Source organism: Oryza sativa, chromosome 4 (genome assembly GCF_034140825.1).
Source record: "Oryza sativa Japonica Group chromosome 4, ASM3414082v1".
NCBI classification, from domain to species: domain Eukaryota; kingdom Viridiplantae; phylum Streptophyta; class Magnoliopsida; order Poales; family Poaceae; genus Oryza; species Oryza sativa.
This window is the reverse complement of record NC_089038.1, coordinates 29,157,218-29,176,597: the sequence shown is the minus strand read 5'-3', so window position 1 is coordinate 29,176,597 and position 19,380 is coordinate 29,157,218. Positions and strand designations below refer to the sequence as shown.

General features: G+C 44.1%; 1 protein-coding gene across 1 annotated transcript; it reads left to right on the top strand.

Moving 5' to 3' along the window:
- Positions 1 to 4,133: 4,133 nt before the first annotated feature.
- LOC4336708 (protein IQ-DOMAIN 22) lies at positions 4,134 to 6,681 on the top strand. Its single transcript, XM_015778036.3, has 4 exons — positions 4,134 to 4,716; positions 5,234 to 5,410; positions 5,558 to 5,635; positions 5,723 to 6,681. The coding sequence occupies exons 1-4, from the start codon at positions 4,303 to 4,305 to the stop codon at positions 6,446 to 6,448; spliced, it is 1,395 nt and encodes a 464-aa protein (XP_015633522.1). The 5' UTR covers positions 4,134 to 4,302; the 3' UTR covers positions 6,449 to 6,681.
- The last annotated feature ends 12,699 nt before the right edge of the window (positions 6,682 to 19,380 follow it).

Below are 19,380 nucleotides of genomic sequence, written 5' to 3'. Positions count from 1 at the left end.
AACTTTAATCGTATCCCCCATCGTCTGTCACCATGATTGCATATTTGCGTCGTGTGACCTGTAGTCAACTCGATTCTCTGTGTTTTTTTTTTCTGAATGGTGATGACTTGGGCTCTGTTAGGGCCTGCTTAGTTGGGGAAATAAAAATTTTTGAGAGCCACATCGAATGTTTGATCGAATGTTGAAAGTGATTTTTGGACACAAATGAAAAAACTAATTTCATCACTCGTCTGGAAGACGAATCTTTTGAGCCTAATTAAGTCGTCATTAGTATATGTGGATTATTGTAGCACTTATGGCTAATTATGGACTAATTAGACTCAAAAGATTTGTCTCTTGATTTGCATGCAAACTGTGCAATTAGTATTTTTTATTTATATTTAATGCTTCATACATGTGTCTAAAGATTTTATGTGATGTCTTGTGAAAAGTTTTTTAACTAAACGGGACCTTAGCACGAAAACAAGTTTGGACTTTCCGGTCATGGCAACGTCACTGTGATTATTGACCTGTTATTACAGTGTACTGTGACCGAAAGTAGACGTCAGCGGTCAGACGGTCTCCGGTGACTAAGTTTAGTCCAGAACTTGCGGGGTATTTGGATGGGACTAAAATTTTTTAATTCCTGTTATATTAAATGTTTAGATACTAATTAAATGTATTAAATATAGACTAATAATAAAATTCATTTCATAATCCTGGACTAATTCACAAGATGAATCTACTGAGCCTAATTAATCCATGATTAACCTATGTGATGCTACAATAAACATTCTCTAATTATAAATTAATTAGGCTTTAAAAAATTTGTCTCGTGAATTAGCTCTCATTTATGTAATTAGTTTTGCAAATAGTCTATGTTTAATACTCTAAATCAGTATCCAAATATCCGATGTGACAGGGACTAAAATTTAGTCCATGGATCCAAACACCACCTTAAAGCCTTGTTTCATATCAGGGTTAGACATCACCGTAAAATAAAAGATAATTAAATTTACCACTCTTAAATGTGATAATCAATGATTTTTCATTGGATCCATATGTTATAGACACATAAGAATCCATGTGTCATAGACTATAAGTGACAAATAATTAAGGGTTAATTTGATCCGTGCATTACAAATGTGCCTATTCAGAGGGGGGGAGGAGGAAGAAAGGAAGCAAAGAAAGAGGATGACATGTGGGCCCCCACAATTATTTTCGTGAATGACAAATGGGTCCCACATATTTTTTAAAAAAATTCTAATACCACATAAGTGCCACGTTAACGCCACGTTGGATAAAGACTAGGTCAACGCTGCCATGTTGGCGCTACATCAGCAAATCACCCTTCAAAACCACCATAGGAGTTAAATTGCACCGGTTTTAATAGTCGAGGGGTCAAGATATCCGGTATTGTGGTTCAAGTATATGAATTTGATTCGGTCACTAGTTAAGGGACTCAAAGTGAACTTATTCCTTTTCATGGCGGGCGGAAATCATACTGGACCATTCAGGCCCATATAACAGGGAGAACCGCTGCTTCCATGGATGATGGATTTGGGCTGCTGCTAATGCCCAACAATGTAATAGGCCCATATCTTGGACGCACCTCGTCGCTGCAAAGGCTGCAACAGCGTCCTGGAATCCTGGCAACCTACTGGCGATTCCCCCGTTCGGCTTCGGCCCCACACTCTACCGAGCGCGCAGCGCAAGGCCGCGCAAGCACCAATCCGTCGACCCGCCGGTCCGGCCACGTGACCGTCCTGTGAATCTGGCGAGGCGAGGTAGGATTAGCCTTTCTTGTGCTCACGCCACCCCCCTCCGTGACAGGCCAGGCTACAGAGCACAAAACAACAGGTTTTCCTGCTAGGCTTGGGTGCGCTTTTGGCCCCGTCACGTCCCGCGCGGTAGTACTACGAGCCAGCGAGCTCCCCCTTTCGTCAGCTTTGCAAACAGAAAAAAACAGTGTGGGGGGTAGGCCCGGGTAGCCAGCCGTGCGTAGGCAACCAGGTGCACCGCACACATGAGACAACCGCACAGCTCCGTGGACAGCGTGCCCAGTACTACTACCGCGGGACAGGGGGACGCCTTCTCTTGCGAGACGCGCGTCGCGCGGATTGTGGGAAGGAAGGGTCGCATTCGATCCAACGGCGCCGAGGGAGAGGATGACGATGGATGGCTGTGTCTGCGGATGCGCTGGGAGGCACGAGTAGGGCGTCGTCGTCACGGAGGTGGCGGGTTGCTGCTGTTGCGGTGGTCCCTGCTGTCAGCGGGGCGTCGAAGAAATGTCTGCCCCGACGATCTGACTTCCCCCAGGGAAGAACAGTACTGCTAGTATTCCCAGTAATGTTGCAGGGATCTTATGAGAAGAAGAGTCTGAATTGTGCAATGGTCACTCTGCCGTACAATGAGCGAGCAATAAATATAGCACCAAGGAAAACCCTCGTCCGGGACAATGGACGAATTTCATAAAGGATTTCTGGATTTGTTGTAATAGCAAGTATAGTGGTGGTGTTCGGATGTGTATGTCGTTGTGACGAGAAATTTAGAATTACGCCACATCATTGAAAGTGAGCTTCGTTTAAATGTCGTTTCGCAAATGAACTCAATTAAAATGTGATTTCTTAAGCGATGTGTGCATCAATAATGAAACGATATTTGTCCTTTGAATAGACGAGATATCATTGCCTCTGCTTTAATTTAAACCTCCGACGTGGCGAGAAAAATAACTACGGCGGTGACATGCCATGGCCAACAGGTGATGACGACGATATCTCTTCACTCTTGCACCACCGGCCTTCTCCAACCTAAACATCGTTGCAACCTTCTCGAGCCCCAATGTATATCGAGGGTTGGAGCCACTAGGGTCCACGGTGGAGACAGACATCATGGGAAGGTTGCTGGTGGAGATAAGCTATAGGGGATTAGTGACTATCCTACGTTGACACACCCACCATAGTGGCTCAGTGGTTGTAGAGCAAGAAGGAAATGGCATAAGAGCAATATACTGGAGGTTAAGCAAGATGACCATTGCAGTGGGTTGCAAGTAGGCATAGAGGGCGAGCGTGATGAGGCTCCTCTTGTTTTTGTCATCATCACTAGCAAGTATATCGAGTTGGAAAGGAATAGGTCACGACAAGAGAAGCCTATGGACAATTTCATCCGAGTTAGCACTCTAGCGTGTAACCGTCATTCGAAAGTGACAAATTAGTGAAACTTGTTTTATGGAATGGTATCTAGACGATGTCCACTTTTGACGTTAGCATAATTTCAATTTTAAGGCAAGGCGCTAATACAACTAACCGTTGCAATTAGTATTTGTATTTAAACATATTCCTTTTTTTCCCGCCTTCTTTACATCGAATCTATAGTTCCATTAGCACAGGAAAAAGAATTAGTAGAGGGACATAAACTCGTAAAGTCGTAATAGGTTTTGGTTTTGAACACGCAAAACACTTACATATCAAATACTATATTAGTTGAGCTAAGTAAACAATTGAAGTACACATCCTGATTTACTCAGTCAAGTAAAAAGTACTCCTATTTATTAAAAAACTTTTATAGAGATTATTCTAAAACATATTTTCTTTTTTTTCTCAAAATATAAAGAATCTTGAATGGATGGGACGTATCCAACTAATACAAATATGAATGTGTAGAATATGTCATATCTATTCAAAATCTCTTACTCCATCCGTCCCAAAATATAAGAACCTAGAATGAGATGGAATATTTCCTATAACTATAAATCTGAAAAGAGGGGGTCTATTTTAGGATGAAAAAAGCATTATTTATGAGCTTAAGAGAAATGTGTCTCTAATAATAATTTGTGACCCGTAAGAAGAGAAGTAATAGCTGGAAAGCTAGTAAAACAAAGTTATAAAGAAGTTGCATGTTTTATTTTGCCGGAGCCCGGAATGGCCGTCTGATCAAAACAATAAATAGTCAAACGGCTAGGCGGCCGGCGGAGCAGAAGATCAACACCTACCACTTTCCCCATACCTCCCTCAAAACAAGGACATTTTACAGTTTTACGATCGCTTCGCCGAAAAATATTAGCACAAGCGGCCCCTAAAACGGATAAACTATTTGCAAAAATGGCCCCACCTCTTGTGCTTCCTCTATAAGACAATCCCCTCTAACCTTCCACTAGGCTCTTCCTCTCCGACCTTGCTCCGCTTCTTCTTTTCTCGGTGTAAGCGTGCGCGCGTTTCACTGTTTCGGTTTCATCTCCCGCTCTTCCATTTTGCCGCTCCGGCGAAGTGCTGGAAGCGGAGCCGAGGTTAAGCCATGGGAACGGCCGAGCTGAAGGCCTAGGAGATGGGGTGGGCGTCCAGGTGGCTGCGCGGGCTGCTCGGCGGCGGCAAGAAGCCCAACTCCGGCTCCGGCGACCCGAAGCCGGCGAGGGAGAAGAAGCGCTGGGGGTTCGGGAAGTCGTTCCGTGAGAAGTCCCCGGCCCATCCGCCGCCGCCGCCACCGCCGTCGGCGGCGGTGCAGAGGGCGGTGACGCCACGGCGGGCGTACACGGCGTCGGATGAGGGGGACGACGAGCAGAGCAAGCGGGCCATTGCGGTGGCGGCGGCGACGGCGGCGGTGGCCGAGGCTGCCGTCGCCGCTGCCCAGGCGGCCGCAGCCGTGGTGCGGCTGACGAGCAGCGGACGATGCGCGCCGGCCGCCGCCAAGCGGGAGGAGTATGCGGCTGTTCGGATCCAGGCCGCGTTCCGCGGCTACCTGGTAAAGCTTCTCATCTCGACTCGTCAGTTCCTAATCTTTTCTGATAACTTCACGTTTTAGAATTAAGTTGGTGGAAACTCCACTTTTAATTTTAAAGCCAAAAAAAGGAGAACACTTTCTTCCAAAAATCTCATCTTTCTTTTTCGCTTCGCCAAAAGAAATTTCCGGTAGCAAATGTACTCTTGTGAGGAAAAAACACGCCGTGGTGTCATCTCCAGCCAAGAGAAGCCTCTTTGTGCTTCTGCTCTGCCATTCCTGCGTCTTTACTGCCCCTTAGTCCCTAGACTTCTTTTATCCAAGCAAGGCATGGGCTCCGGCGCTTTAACTCCATTTTGCACATCAAGAACACTGCCGTTTGCATTTTGTTACCACCGAGTTACTGTTCTTGGAAGCAGCTCTAGTAATGGCGGTGGTGGTTGGCATGTCAACCTCCGGCCTGCGGTGCATGCTCCCGTTGTTACCGGGGGTCCCCTGCTGATTAACCTCTCTGATTGTCGTTGCGCGCGTGCGTACGTAGGCGAGACGGGCACTGAAGGCGTTGCGAGGGTTGGTGAAGCTGCAGGCCCTCGTCCGCGGCAACATCGTGCGGCGGCAGGCGGCGGAGACGCTCCGGTGCATGCACGCTCTCGTCCGAGTCCAGAGGCGGGCGCGCGCGTGTCGCGCTATCCGCTCCCAGCATGTCTCGGCCCATCCCGTAAGTAAAAATTCTGTATGATTCCTGTATTTTCACCTGTAGATACTTCAGATTAAAAAAAATGTTATGTCACAATTCTGTATTTTTCAATTTTAATGTCGTTGACGTCTTCTCATGATGGTTCTTGGTGGTGGTTGGGCATTGCAGGGGCCACCGACGCCGGAGAAGTACGACCAGGCGACTCACGAGGGCGTGCCTAAGCACGGCCGTTCTGGTTCTCTGAAGGTATTGCTCCGTTTGTTTGTTCAGATTTTTATGTGTAGTACATTGCGACAGCCTTGGAGATTAATGGCATGGCGATTTGTGTTGCAGGGGAGCTCGTCGAAGACGCCGGGAAGTGAGAGACTGACCCGGGAGAGGTCAGAATCTTGCGGGAGGAACTGGCTTGACAAGTGGGTGGAGGAACGGTATTTGGATGACGAGAAGAACGCCAAGATTCTCGAGGTGGACACCGGCAAGCCTGGGCGGCACGCCTCACGGAGGCGCAGCGGCAGCCATCACCACCACTCGTCATGCTCGTCCATGACATCCGAGCAGAAGAGCCGGAGCTACGCGACCATGCCGGAGTCTCCGTCCAAGGACTCCACGACCGCGCAGCAGTCCGTGCCCAGCCCGCCGTCGGTGGGCATGGCCGAGGCGCTCAGCCCGCTGCTCATGGCCGTCGACATCGCCGAGCTCTGCGACAGCCCGCAGTTCTTCTCGGCGACGTCGCGGCCGGGGAGCTCGCGGAGCAGGGCGTTCACGCCGACCAAGAGCGAGTGCTCGCGCAGCCTGTTCGGCGGCTACTCCGACTACCCGAACTACATGGCGAACACCGAGTCGTTCCGCGCCAAGGCACGCTCCCAGAGCGCGCCGAAGCAGAGGCCGCAGTACGAGAAGTCCAGCTCCCTCCGGAAGGCGTCGGCGCACGCGTTCGGACCCGGATCGTGCGCGCCGGTGGCACAGAGGACAACGGCCTCCTTGCATAGCAAGTTCACCAACAAGGCCTACCCTGGATCGGGCAGGTTGGATCGGCTAGGCATGCCCGTCAAGTACTGATCATATGCCGGATTCTCGCGATCAACCGGGACAAGTGAATGAAAGCGACAAGTGTGTCAAACTGTGTTTAGCAAGGACCGAGTGAATTTAGCAATTGGTCGTTGTTAGGCTTGAGCTTTTTATGGGTGCTGTTACCGTCACAGATTTTCTTTCTTGTTTTTAACTAGTTATGAAGTGTAAGTTGCTGGTAGCTGTTTGGTGAAGTATCTATGCGTCCTTAACCTTCCTGACAATTCCAGTCTTGTGCTTCGGTAATACTCCTATGGTGACAGGGTGTCGATCTACTCCGTACTCCGTACGCTCTGATACTCCTGCACGGGTTTTAATCTGACCTCGTTGTATTGATTAGCGATAATGCATCTTGCAAGCTAAACAACACACGAGAGCAGAAGCGGGTGAATGAATCCATACATATTAGCCCACTAATTACGGCATAGGAGATCAGCAGCTAATTACCCATTTCTTGCTCTAGAAATCTGCTGGCTACAACTGGACCCATGAATTGATTTACTACTATAGCTAGAATTAGTACTATAACTGTCGGCGCGCAAGTGCACACTGTTCTGTATGCTGTAGCTACTGTCGCCTCTGGCCGTGGGTGCAATATGATTGGGCAATTTGGTGCGTTGCTCATCGCTAGTACTTCTACATGCCATGGTAAGAAAAATGATGGTTAGTACCACAAGCTGATCATCCTATTCACCATTTCGTCTGCATATTAGCGAAAGGTAGCCTGCATTGTCCATTGGTGGTCCATTTGGCATGTTTGTCCAAGCCTCGGACCTACCTGGTGAGCTGTGAGACTTGTTTTAATGGCCGTAGCTGTCCTCTAGCCATTGGATCTGTTCACGCCTGTGATAGGCTGGTGCAATCAGTTGCCTTTGGCCCGTACTAACCACCGGTGTATTAGAGCACCTGCAATGGTAAAATAAGATACTCTATATAAAACATATACATCTCAGTAATAAACTAAATTAATAGTAATCCACATCAATAGTATGTCTACATGGATATCTATAGCTCTCTAATCCATTGCCTCGTTTTTCTCTATAGACTATCTTCAGGTTAGTAGATAGCTTTGCTCTCTCTCTTCATTTAATCTCTTTCAAGTAGAAAAATATGCTGACATGGATCTCTTGTATAGAGCCTATAAATAACCATTGCGGATGCTCTTAGTAAACGATAACCATTAACCATTGGTCCATTGCACAATTACGAGATGCTCCGTGAAAAGGGAAACTTGCTTAAGCAAATTCAAGTCATCGTTAACCGCAGCCACAGGTACTATCAACTGCGTGTCGATGACGAAATGACACCGCCAAAATTCCAAACTGTCACCACCTGGAATTAGCCGAGTAGAGTATGGTTTCGAAGCCTTTGCGAGCGTTTTGGGAGGCGAGCAGGGAGGGGGGTTTTGTGCTTGGCGTTCCGAGATGGGTGGTGCAGTTGTGTCGGTGGGCGTGCATGCCGCGCCGGTGAGGCGACGTTTCGTCGCTGTATTTGCTCCTTTCAATGCCAAAAATAGTCGCCATTCCGTCGGGAACGGATGGATGCATGGCCCCCGGAGGACGGCAAGGCACCAACACGCAATTAATTTTGCATTCCTCCTCCTTCCTTGCGCCCACATATACTCCTATTCCGGCTTTCGGCTCGGCTGATCATAGTTCATAGAAGCACAAATGGAGGCCAAACTGGCAGAGAATCTAGCTCGATCAGGGCCTACCGCTAATGCTAATCCCGTGTCAAAGGATTGGTCCCTGACCAGGTTCGTCTATCCTTAATTTTAGTCTCCTATAGCATTTGCTTCACACGAGACAGGTTTAGAACATACTGGTAGAGTAGTAGCATATCGGTTAGTAGTACGATCTGTAATAAAGATTAGCGGTTGATGTCTGGGTCAGAACCATGTTCTTGTGGAAAGGGAGATAGCGATTGGTGGGAAGAAAATGTCCGGTTATCTGATCTCCAGATGGGGTCAATGTGCACCCCGTACTGGTAGCATATTGATCCATCCAGCCGGCGAGATTAATGTCACGTAACAAGCTGAAGATTTTGATCAATGATCACAGTAGCTGAAGAAAAAAAAAAGTTACGAAGCGCTGCACCATCCTGAGAGACAAATGTACTGCAGTACCAAACAAAAACCAAAGCATTATAGAGATGCTCCTGTTGCAAACTCTGCCTGTGGCCTTGCTCGTCCGGCCTGCGAGAGTTGTTGAGGGTGGTCACAACTCCAACATTTTCGTTGCCATCTTCTACAGTAATCTTAGCTATGCTTGTATACACTAGCATAGTTAATGGTACATGGTACCATCCTCGAAGCTGTCTCTGGGGCTGGATGTGCTTGCCCTGCGCCAGAAATAAATTTCCGTACCTCCTAATTACTCTGGATTTGGTGGTTTGTACAAATAATTCCAAGCATCCATGCACGGTGGATAGAAATGAGACACAACGCACGAGTAGTAGTTTAGTACGAAGACTGATGCTTATGAGCAACGGCAGACGACGGGGACCACGCATAATCTGGCATGCATGGATGATATATAGGAAATGCTGTATGTTTACTTGACTCGTTGTAGTGCTATGATGGAGGAGAAGCATAATGAAAGCTCCAAGGCTCCAACCATCGGTCTCCTTCCTTTGACGTTCGAGGCCTTGGCGCCTTGCAATGAAGGCAAAGACTGTTCAGTGATTCGTGACGCCCCTTTTCGTCTATTGTCACCTTTCTCTGGACCTGTTGTTTATTTGACACTGGAATCTTGATATATGATACCCTACTGGCTCGTAATGATGGTGTGATCAGTGATCACATTCGTTGATTATTGCGTTGGTGTCATCCACTACTAGTCCATTCCTAATCTGGTTGTTGGGAATACTTATTTTGAAGTAGCAGCAGTACCCCCACAATTCCTGTTTATGAATTCGGTCAAAGTTTATTACAGTTCGTTCGCTCACATGGTAAGCCTAAATGCCTAATGACACTAGCGAATTCCAGTGGCAGCATCAGAGCGCACGAGGAGGGAACAGTGTCGCATATTGTTTACACCGCCACGTTTTTGTATGGGTATCGCCGACTCGCTGTGTTGCGGCGGGCACTTGTTGAATGTAGGCGTGTGTATTTCAGCCTAATAGGGCCCATTCCACCAATGTATATGTATAGTAGATGAGAAAGGAAATGAAGTGAAGCTTCTAGAGGAAAAATCACAAATCTACATGGTATCAGAGTTGGGTCACCGGTGACCTCGCCGACGTGAACCCTAGTCGGCGGCGGCGCTGTGACCAGAGGGGTTCTGCGGCGACGTCGACGGCTGAGGCGGAGCGGCGACGTCGGACAGCGGAGGCGGAGCGGCAGTGTCGACGGCGGAGGCGGCGACGGCTGCTGCAGAGGTTCTCGACGCGAGCAGCGTGAAGGAGGAGCAGGGCGCACACTCGCTGGTTGAGCTGCGCAAGGATTTGGTGTAGCACAAGCTGTAGGGAGCACAGCGGCTGAGAGACGCGCAGCTGTTGGCTGTAGGATCAACAGAGAAGGATTTGGTGCTATTGGCTATTGTTGTCCATTCCAGTGGTGGTGACTTTGGTGGTGCTGTTGCTGGTGCTGCTGCTACTTGAGAAGGTGAGGATTTGGAGGTGAAGCGGAAGCTTGGTTTGCTGTTGCTGTTGTTCTGATTTGGGGAAGAAACTGAGTACGAGAGCTTGGCTTGCTGCTGCTGTTGTGCTGATTTGGGGGAAACTGAAAAGTAGTGCTGCTGGGAGGAAGTAGTGCTACTGCTGCTGTTCTGTTTTTGGTGAGAAACTGAGGAGTAGTGTTGTTACTCCTATTAATTGATTTGGCTAGTATCCTAGAAGATTTGGTTGATCTGCCATGGGGGAAATTTAAGGAATTGAGCAAATACTTGAGAAATTGGCTGAAGAAGTTGAAGAAATAAGGGGAAGAATTCAGAAAGTGAAGGAGAAAACAACAGTGCTTGGCAACTTTGTTAATCTCGCACATCCTATGCAGGTACCTAACTCAACTTGGATATTAGACTCCGGAGCATCTAGACATGTTACAGGAATGTCGAGTGAGTTTACATCATATACTCCATTTCAGTCATCATTTAAAGAAACAATTCAAACTGCCGACGGAACTTTACGACATGTGAGGGGAGTGGGAACAGTCAAATGTACTCCATCAATTACATTGTCGTCAGTTTTATATGCTCCCTCTTTTCCTGTTAACCTAGTATCCGTAAGCTCGTTGGTTGATCATATGGATTGTCGAATTACTATTGACTGAGAGAATTGTCTAATTGAGGAGAGAAGAATTGGAAGAAAGCTTGGAACCGGCGTTAGGCATAATGGGTTGTGGTATCTGGATAGAAGAGGGACGGACAAAGCACTATGTAGTGCTTTGTTAGCTAGCACAAGTGAAGAGGAGGCTAAATTGATTCTAAAACATTGTCAATTGGGACATATGTCCTTTGATACTATGTCTAAGGTATTTCCTGATGAGATGAGTAAGGTGGACAAAAGCAAATTAATGTGTGATGCATGCGAGTATGGAAAACATACACGAACCACATACATAAGCAGAGGACTTCGAAGCATTTTGCCATTTGTGTTGGTTCACTCTGATGTATGGACTTCTCCTATTGCTTCGGTAAGTGGAGCAAAGTACTTTGTCACCTTTATTGATTGCCACTCACGAATGACTTGGATATATCTCATGAGACACAAGAGTGAAGTATTGAAATGTTTCAAGAATTTCTATGCTTGGGTTAGGAATCAATTAAACACTTGTGTTAAAGTTATTAGGAGCGATAATGGGGGAGAATATGTGAATGATGAATTTAGGAGTTTTCTCTCAGCAGAAGGAATAGTACATCAAACTTCTTGTGCTGACACACCTCCACAGAACGGAGTAGCTGAGAGGAAAAATCGACATATTCTGGAGGTAACTCGTTCACTCATGTATACGATGAATGTACCAAAGTTTCTATGGAGTGAGGCAGTCATAACAGCAACATATCTCATCAATCGCATGCCATCACGAATACTTGGGATGAAGACTCCATATGAAATGGTGTTTGGGAAGAATGAATTCATTGTTCCTCCAAAAGTGTTTGGGTGTACTTGTTTTGTCAGAGATCATAGACCATCCGTTGGAAAATTGGATCCTCGAGCCGTCAAGTGTATTTTTATAGGTTACTCTTCTGGGCAAAAGGGATATAAATGTTGGAGTCCATCTGAGCGGCGAACTTTTGTTAGTATGGATGTTACTTTTAGAGAGTCTGTTCCGTTCTATGGAGAAAGAACAGATTTGAGTTCCTTGTTTGTTGATCTTGACAATCCAATTATTGATGAGGATGGACAAGAGGGGGAGAATGGCTCATCAGGTACTGAAGAAGACACACAATCAAGAAGCATGAAATTTGTGGTTGGCTCAATCCCATATCCTGTTAGTGAACCCATTCATGAGCAAAATTGGAGAAGGCCACGTGAAGAAGAAAATCTACAAGTTTATACTAGGAGGAAAACAAGGTCTTTGGAGGCGCAAACAATGGGGCAACATGAGTCTCCTATGGATGGGATAAACCATCTGATCAGTGTGATACTATACAGATTTCATCGGATACGGAAGGAGAGGAGTTTGAAACAGGGGGAGAAGAAACTAATCTTCCTATTGCTATAAGAAAGGGGGTAAGAAGCAATGCAGGTAAACCTCCACAAAGGTATGGTTTTGAAGCTCAAGGTGTGAATGATGATAAGAATAACATAGCCAATTATGTCTCTTATGCTTCTTTGTCATCCACATATAAGGCCTTTGTGACATCACTAAATTCAGTGGAAATTCCAAATGATTGGAGGGAAGCAAAGCAAGACCCAAGGTGGCATCAAGCTATGCTAGAGGAGCTAGAGGCTCTTGAAAAGAACAAAACATGGGACCTTGTACCATTCCCTAAAGGGAAGAAAGTGGTTAACTGTAAATGGGTTTATACAGTAAAGCAAAATCCTGATGGAAATGTGGAAAGATACAAGGCAAGGCTTGTGGCTAAGGGATATAGTCAAACATATGGAATTGATTATGATGAAACTTTTGCACCAGTAGCAAAGATAAGCACGGTAAGAACTCTTATCTCTTGTGCAGCTAATTTTGATTGGCCATTGCATCAGTTAGATGTCAAGAATGCATTCTTACATGGAGATCTTCAAGAGGAGGTGTATATGGAAATTCCACCTGGATTTGCTACCTCACAAACTGAAGGTAAAGTGTTGAGACTGAAAAAATCTTTATATGGCCTTAAACAATCACCAAGAGCATGGTTTGATCGTTTTAGACGTGCAATGTGTGGTATGGGTTATAAACAGTGCAATGGAGACCACACAGTTTTCTATCGCCATAATAGAGGTCTTAAAACTATTCTTGTTGTGTATGTTGATGACATGATTATCACTGGAGATGATTGCTTGAAGATATCTAGGTTGAAAGAAAATCTAAGCAAGGAGTTTGAGGTCAAGGATCTGGGCCAATTAAAATATTTTTTGGGTATTGAAATTGCAAGATCTCCTAGAGGAATAGTTCTTTCATAGCGAAAGTATGTATTGGATCTGCTCAGTGATACAGGTATGCTTGGATGTCGGCCAGCTTCTACACCAATTGAACAAAATCATAAGTTATGTGCTGAATCTGGAGATCCAGTTAATAAAGAGAGATATCAAAGACTTGTGGGAAGGTTGATATATTTGTGTCACACAAGACCTGATATAACTTATGCTGTGAGTGTGGTGAGCCGATACATGCATGATCCTAGAAGTGGTCACATGGATGTTGTGTATAGAATTTTGAGATATTTGAAGGCAAGCCCAGGTAAAGGCATATGGTTCAAGAAGAATGGACACCTAGATGTGGAGGGATATTGTGATGCAGATTGGGGCAGTTGTCTTGATGATAGGAGGTCAACATCAGGCTACTGTATATTTATTGGTGGCAATTTGGTATCTTGGAGGAGCAAGAAACAATCAGTTGTGTCTCGCTCGACTGCTGAGGCGGAATACAAGTCAATGTCGATGAGCTTGAGTGAATTGTTATGGTTGAAAAATATTTTGGCTGAATTGAAGCTGTCGACAAGCACTTCCATGAAGTTGTGGTGTGACAACAAATCAGCCATAAATATTGCTAACAATCCAGTCCAGCATGATCGAACGAAGCATGTGGAAATAGATCGCTTCTTTATTAAAGAGAGAATGGATGAGGGAACCTTAAACTTAGGCTTTGTAAACTCTGGTGAACAAGTAGCTGATAGTTTAACGAAGGCATTAGGTGCTAGAGAGTGCACTTCTTCGTGTGGCAAGATGGGCATGATAGATATTTATCGCCCATCTTGAGAGGGAGTGTTGAGTGTAGGCGTGTGTATTTCAGCCCAATAGGGCCCATTCCACCAATGTATATGTATAGTAGATGAGAAAGGAAATGAAGTGAAGCTTCTAGAGGAAAAATCACAAAACTACAGCACTGTGGAGCAGGCAAACGTCGGTGAGCAGCATGGGTCTCCAGAGCGTGCCGTTTTGCGCCCTGAACGTGCGACCGAGATCGCGAACCCGTGTGCACATGGGCCACGGCAGGCAGCGCCATCCCGTCTAGCGCGCCCGCCCGGATTAGCGGAACGCTTCGAGGAATTCGGTGTGGATGCATGCATGCGACGCCATGAAGGCATGCAGCCGCAGCGAGGGCGATCTGGGAGAGATCGAATCTACCCCGACCGATCGGTGGATCGCGCGTACACACGTCCATGCCCTGGGCTACGCGACACTGCCCACGGCGCCACGCGGGTCCTTTTGCCCAGCTCGCCGTTGTTGTCGCCCGCGCGTGTCCCGCTCCTTCCGCGAGCGCGCGGGAGCCGAACGGCCCGGTTGCTTCGACGCAGCACACCGGGTTTTGGCCTCGATGCGCATTGTGTGTCTGTGCTCCGTGCGGGGAGAGCGCCAGGGCAGCATGTGCGAGGGGGAGGCGTAGGAGAGAACCCAAAGGATGCTGCGCCTGCGATGCGGTGCTTTGTCGCATGCCAGATGCCAAGAAAGTGGCCATTGCCTCTGCGTCATGCGTCTCGTTCCATGTGTCTGCCACACACTGCGTTATGCATGCGCTGCGCAGGGCAGTGGGCGCAATTTCTTCCGGTTTAGTTTTGAGTGCCTGTCTTGAGAAGGGCCTTCCTTGTGGTGGTGTTCTGTGCTCTCTATGAATGGGATCGATCCGCCTTGCCAATTTTACCCATGGGCACGGCATCCACTTGCTGGGCGCCAATTGCATTAGCGTGCCTTGGCGCGTTTTCTTTTCTGCCCTCTGCGGCTGGCTCTGTTATTCCCCTTTTTATCTTGTCCTTTTGCGTACGTCCTCTAACTACGCCACTCGTTGATCTGATCTGTGTGTCAAACAGTCGATTCAGTAGAGCCGCGAGCCGGCAAGTACTACAATTATTGACTCACAACACGAGTCCGGCCGCCCGAGCCGGCCCGACGGAAACCGGTGGTGGACTCGCCGTCCAGCAAGTAGCCTGCGTCATCCCCGGGGCCAAATCAACGGACGTACGTACGTCCACGGGCGAAGCGAGTGGCGATCGTGGATGCAATGCACCAGCGGAAAGCGACGCGGAAGAGAACTGTGGCCGCTCGGCGCCGCCCAGGGCGGCACGGCACGTAGGCCGCGAGGGGGCCGGGCGGTCTAGCACGTACACCCGGCACATGATCGGCTGGCTCTAGCTAACACCTGACTAGAGTAGGAAGCGACGGCACCCACCCACATAGCCTAATCCATCTACCAGGGCAGATGGATGGATTTTGTACGGAGGAGGAAGGGTAGTACCAGTACGTGTACGTCAACAGTTTGTAGGACATGCTAGTAACCGCCTTTTTATCTTATCCTATTGACATGTGCTACGTACGACGACGTATATATATAAATCCCAGGTGGTACGGCGAGGGAATCCTAACGTGATGGAATTGACTTGTCGACCATCTACAGTAGCCGGCAGCCTCAAGATGCCAATATTTCCATGGTTTGATTTGATGTGGCGAGGGTAAGTTCATCTACGGCCCCGTTGCTTGGCTTATCACGGGAATAAGCTAAACTATATTTACAAACGGAAAATAAAAATAAAATTTTTATATACATGTTCTTAGCCATGTAAAAGCAAAGTCTGAAAAATAAACTTTGGTTATGTTCAGATTGTATCCAAAATAAATTTTACTAAATATTGGTAATACTAAAATTTGGACAATTTGACAATATTACCAAGTTTTAGCAGGATTTCATATTTATTTATCAGAGTTTGGTAAGAAACTAAATGGATACACATATTTGATAACTTTGCCAAAAATGATATGGTTTGAAATGGCATCAATCTGAACAAGCCCTTTGATGGAAAAAACCCTAAAAAGCTATTATATTATTAAAGGAATAGAAAAAGGAGCCTCCACGTTCGCTCTCATGGCCTAGAAATTCTCACATTAATCAAAGAAAAAGAAAATACAGAGTCCATATAGAAATACAATTTAGAAATAGTTGAAATTCGGAATTAAAAAATAAGGAATATTAGAAGAGGAGACTAGAGTCCATATAGAAATACAATTTAGAAATAGCTGAAATTCGGAATTAAAAATAAGGAATATTAAAAGACGAGACTAGAGTCCATATAGAAATACAATTTAGAAATAACTGAAATTCGGAATTAAAAATAAGGAATATTAGAAGTAGAGTATAGAGTCCATATAGAAATACAATTAGGAAATAACTGAAATTCGAAATTAAAAATAAGGAATATTAGAAGTAGAGTATAGAGTCCATATAGAAATACAATTAGGAAATAACTGAAATTCGGAATTAAAAATAAGGAATATTAGAATTAGAGTATAGAGTCCATATAGAAATACAATTAGGAAATAATAGAAATTCGAAATTAAAAATAAGGAATATTAGAAGTAGAGTATAGAGTCCGTGTAGAAATACAATTAAAAAATATAAAAATTCGGAATTAAAAAATAAGGAAAGTAGAGTATATAGTCCATATAGGAATTTAAAACTAACTAAAATTTGGAATAAACATAATAAAATTAAAAGTATAGTTTAGAGTCCGTATAAAAATACAATTTACAAATAACTAAAATTTAAAATTAAGAAAATCATAGGAAGAAGAGTTTTAAGTCAATATAGAAATACAATTTAGAAGTAACTGAAATTCGAAATTAAAAATTAAAGAATATTGAAAGATGAGTTTAGAGTCCACATAGAAATACAATTAGAAATAATAAAAATTAAGAAATAAAAATAAATAATATTGGAACAAGAGCATAGAGTCTATATAGAAATACAATTTACAAAAAATTTGGAATTAAAAAAAATATTAAAAGACGAGTCTATAGTTATATAGGAATATATTTAATTTACAAATAACTAAAATTTGATATTAAAAAAAATTAATAACTAACACGTATATAAAATACAATATGAATATTACACATTAGTAGTTTTGTAAAGTTATCGCAAAATTTAAAATTATGTTGTCATTTTAATATATTTGAATAATATAATGAGAAAACATATATGTTATTAGATGAGAGAAAATATAATGATGCTAGCCGCGCAAACTGTGTTTGCCACCATGCTAGTTAACATTAAATTTAAAGTTAAAGATTTAAATTTTATTAAATAAGTATAAGTATAAGCGAAAAGATGAGACAGTTAACTTACACCCTTTTTACTTCAAAATCCTCGTTCGAGTCCTCCTTGTCGTCTCGCATGCGGACTTCGCAAGCAACAGCCCTTTTTTTTTTAATCGCCAGAAGAGATCTGTAAAATTCATGGTACAAAACAGGTTCTAAACTATTCGATGCATGTGTCGACGACAGTTGTCGTTGGCACAATTTGCAGTATACTAGTGATCGTATTACCTTGAGTAGTAGTATTACGGGTGGCTATTCAAAGCGTTCACAATGTCACGTGATGGCCGTGACTAGAATACGGTGCTGAAGCTTGAAGGTCTACTCGTCCACACTTTGCCTGGGACTTGGTAGGACAATGCCGGACAGCTTTCTGCCGATTTATCATGTAAAACGAGTTGGTGTAGTACACGGCAATAGTGCATTACTGTACTATCCAGACCAAATGGTAGTCCTTTTTACTCCTTTTATCTCAGGGGTGTTCGTCATAAACAAGTTTTCGGGCTGACACAAGTGATTCAGCATCGCGGCATCCACAACAGAATGTACTCCATGTCTCCATTATTGCCATAATCTGGTCCCAGCAAAACTAAATGTTGTCACACGGAACACGGCTAGGCGGTCAACGCGAGTGTGGATGGAGTCATGGAGATGTCAGACATACATGTGGCACTAGTCAAACACAAGATTCGTTCTACATGGGGTACTCGTGGCAATAATTCTACTACTCCTATACTACTCCAGTCAATACGGTTGACCTATGTCTTACTCGGTCAACATAACGTGCGTACAACATGCAGAAGTCGCCCTGTGTGCACCAGTGCACGCATGTGTTTTTCTAGGGAAGAGGAGCGAGAGAAAACAGGTGGTTAATGGGCCTTTAGCGTTATGAATTCGACGGGACGAAGGGCCGAGGGCCCATGTGGCAGTTGTAATGCCCAGTCACGTAGTCAAGCTGGGCCAGAAATAGGATATATGGGCCTCACTGAGCATATATGGACCGACTACGAACCACAACGATTATTTGGCGTTTCTTTTATTATAATAGCAAAAATGCCCGTGCGTTGCAACGGGTGAATAAATTCTAATAATAATATACGTTTTTCATGTATAATCATGTCAAAGATAATGTTTGTATTTTAATGAGCGGCTTGTTTTTTTATAAACGGTGTATTTTTTGTTGTGTGATTTTCTCAAACCATTTTTCAGAAATGGCAATGTTCTTTCTAACAGTTTCTTCCTAGCATATTTTTTTTATTTTTTTTACTGACGACGAAAACCATATTTTTCTCTCTTTTTTGCTTTTCTATTCTCATATTTTTCTCTCTTTTTTGCTTTTTTTTTCTCACGCGTTTTTTGCTTGTTTTTTAATGTTCATTTTTTGCTTTTTTTTTCCAATACAGGACAATATATGACGAAATAAAAGCCGTGTAATAGATGGCAAAAAATCGATGTATCTTATCCGACTCAAGCATCCATCAATTTAGCTTTTTTTCTGACAGTTTTTTCAAAGCGATTTGTTTTTTAATAGACGGTGTTTTTTTCTTGCGCGGTTTTTTCAAATCATTTTTTAGAAATGGCGCATTTTTTCTTACAGTTTTTTCCTTGCATGTTTTTTTTTAAAAAATTACCGACGATGGAAATAATATTTCTCACACGTTTTTTTATTGAAGATGGAAAACCTTTTTAGCATCGTCTGTGCTTTTTCTCACGCATTTTTTTTGAACTGTTTTTATTTTTCTCGTGCATTTTCTCTTTTTAAATAGTTAGATTAGATTAGAGATAGAGAAGAGATATATACTGATTAGAAATCGGAATTTGTTTCACCCTTTCCCTTTTTTCTCGCATGCATTTTTTATTTTGTACGAACCAATTTTTTCGCCACTTTCTTAGGGAATCGGACAAAACTTTTTTAGATGTTTTTTCAGATTTTTTTTCGCCTGTACAGGAATCAAACTTTATTTTTCCGTTTTTAAAGGAATCGGATCTACGGTTTTTTTTGCCACTTAGGGGAAACAAAATTTTATTGTTGTTGTTTTTCTTTTTTTTTCCTTTTTTTTTCTTTTTTTGAAGTTTTTCTTTTTTCTTTTTATGCACCTTTATGCCCTTGTTCTCTCCCTTTTATTATTTTTTCTAAAAAACGACCTCATATATCTTATTGCAAGATTATAGTATCTTATTGCAAGATTATAGGGACTCAAATGTAAATATAAAAATTACAGGGACTCAAATGTAAATAT

Excerpts from the sequence above, each read along its gene's own strand:
- LOC4336708 (XM_015778036.3), top strand. The coding sequence starts at position 4,303 with ATGGGGTGGGCGTCCAGGTGGCTGCGCGGGCTGCTCGGCGGCGGCAAG. Across the intron at positions 4,717-5,233 it reads CCGCGTTCCGCGGCTACCTG|GCGAGACGGGCACTGAAGGC; the intron begins GTAAAGCTTCTC and ends GTGCGTACGTAG. Across the intron at positions 5,636-5,722 it reads GCCGTTCTGGTTCTCTGAAG|GGGAGCTCGTCGAAGACGCC; the intron begins GTATTGCTCCGT and ends TTTGTGTTGCAG.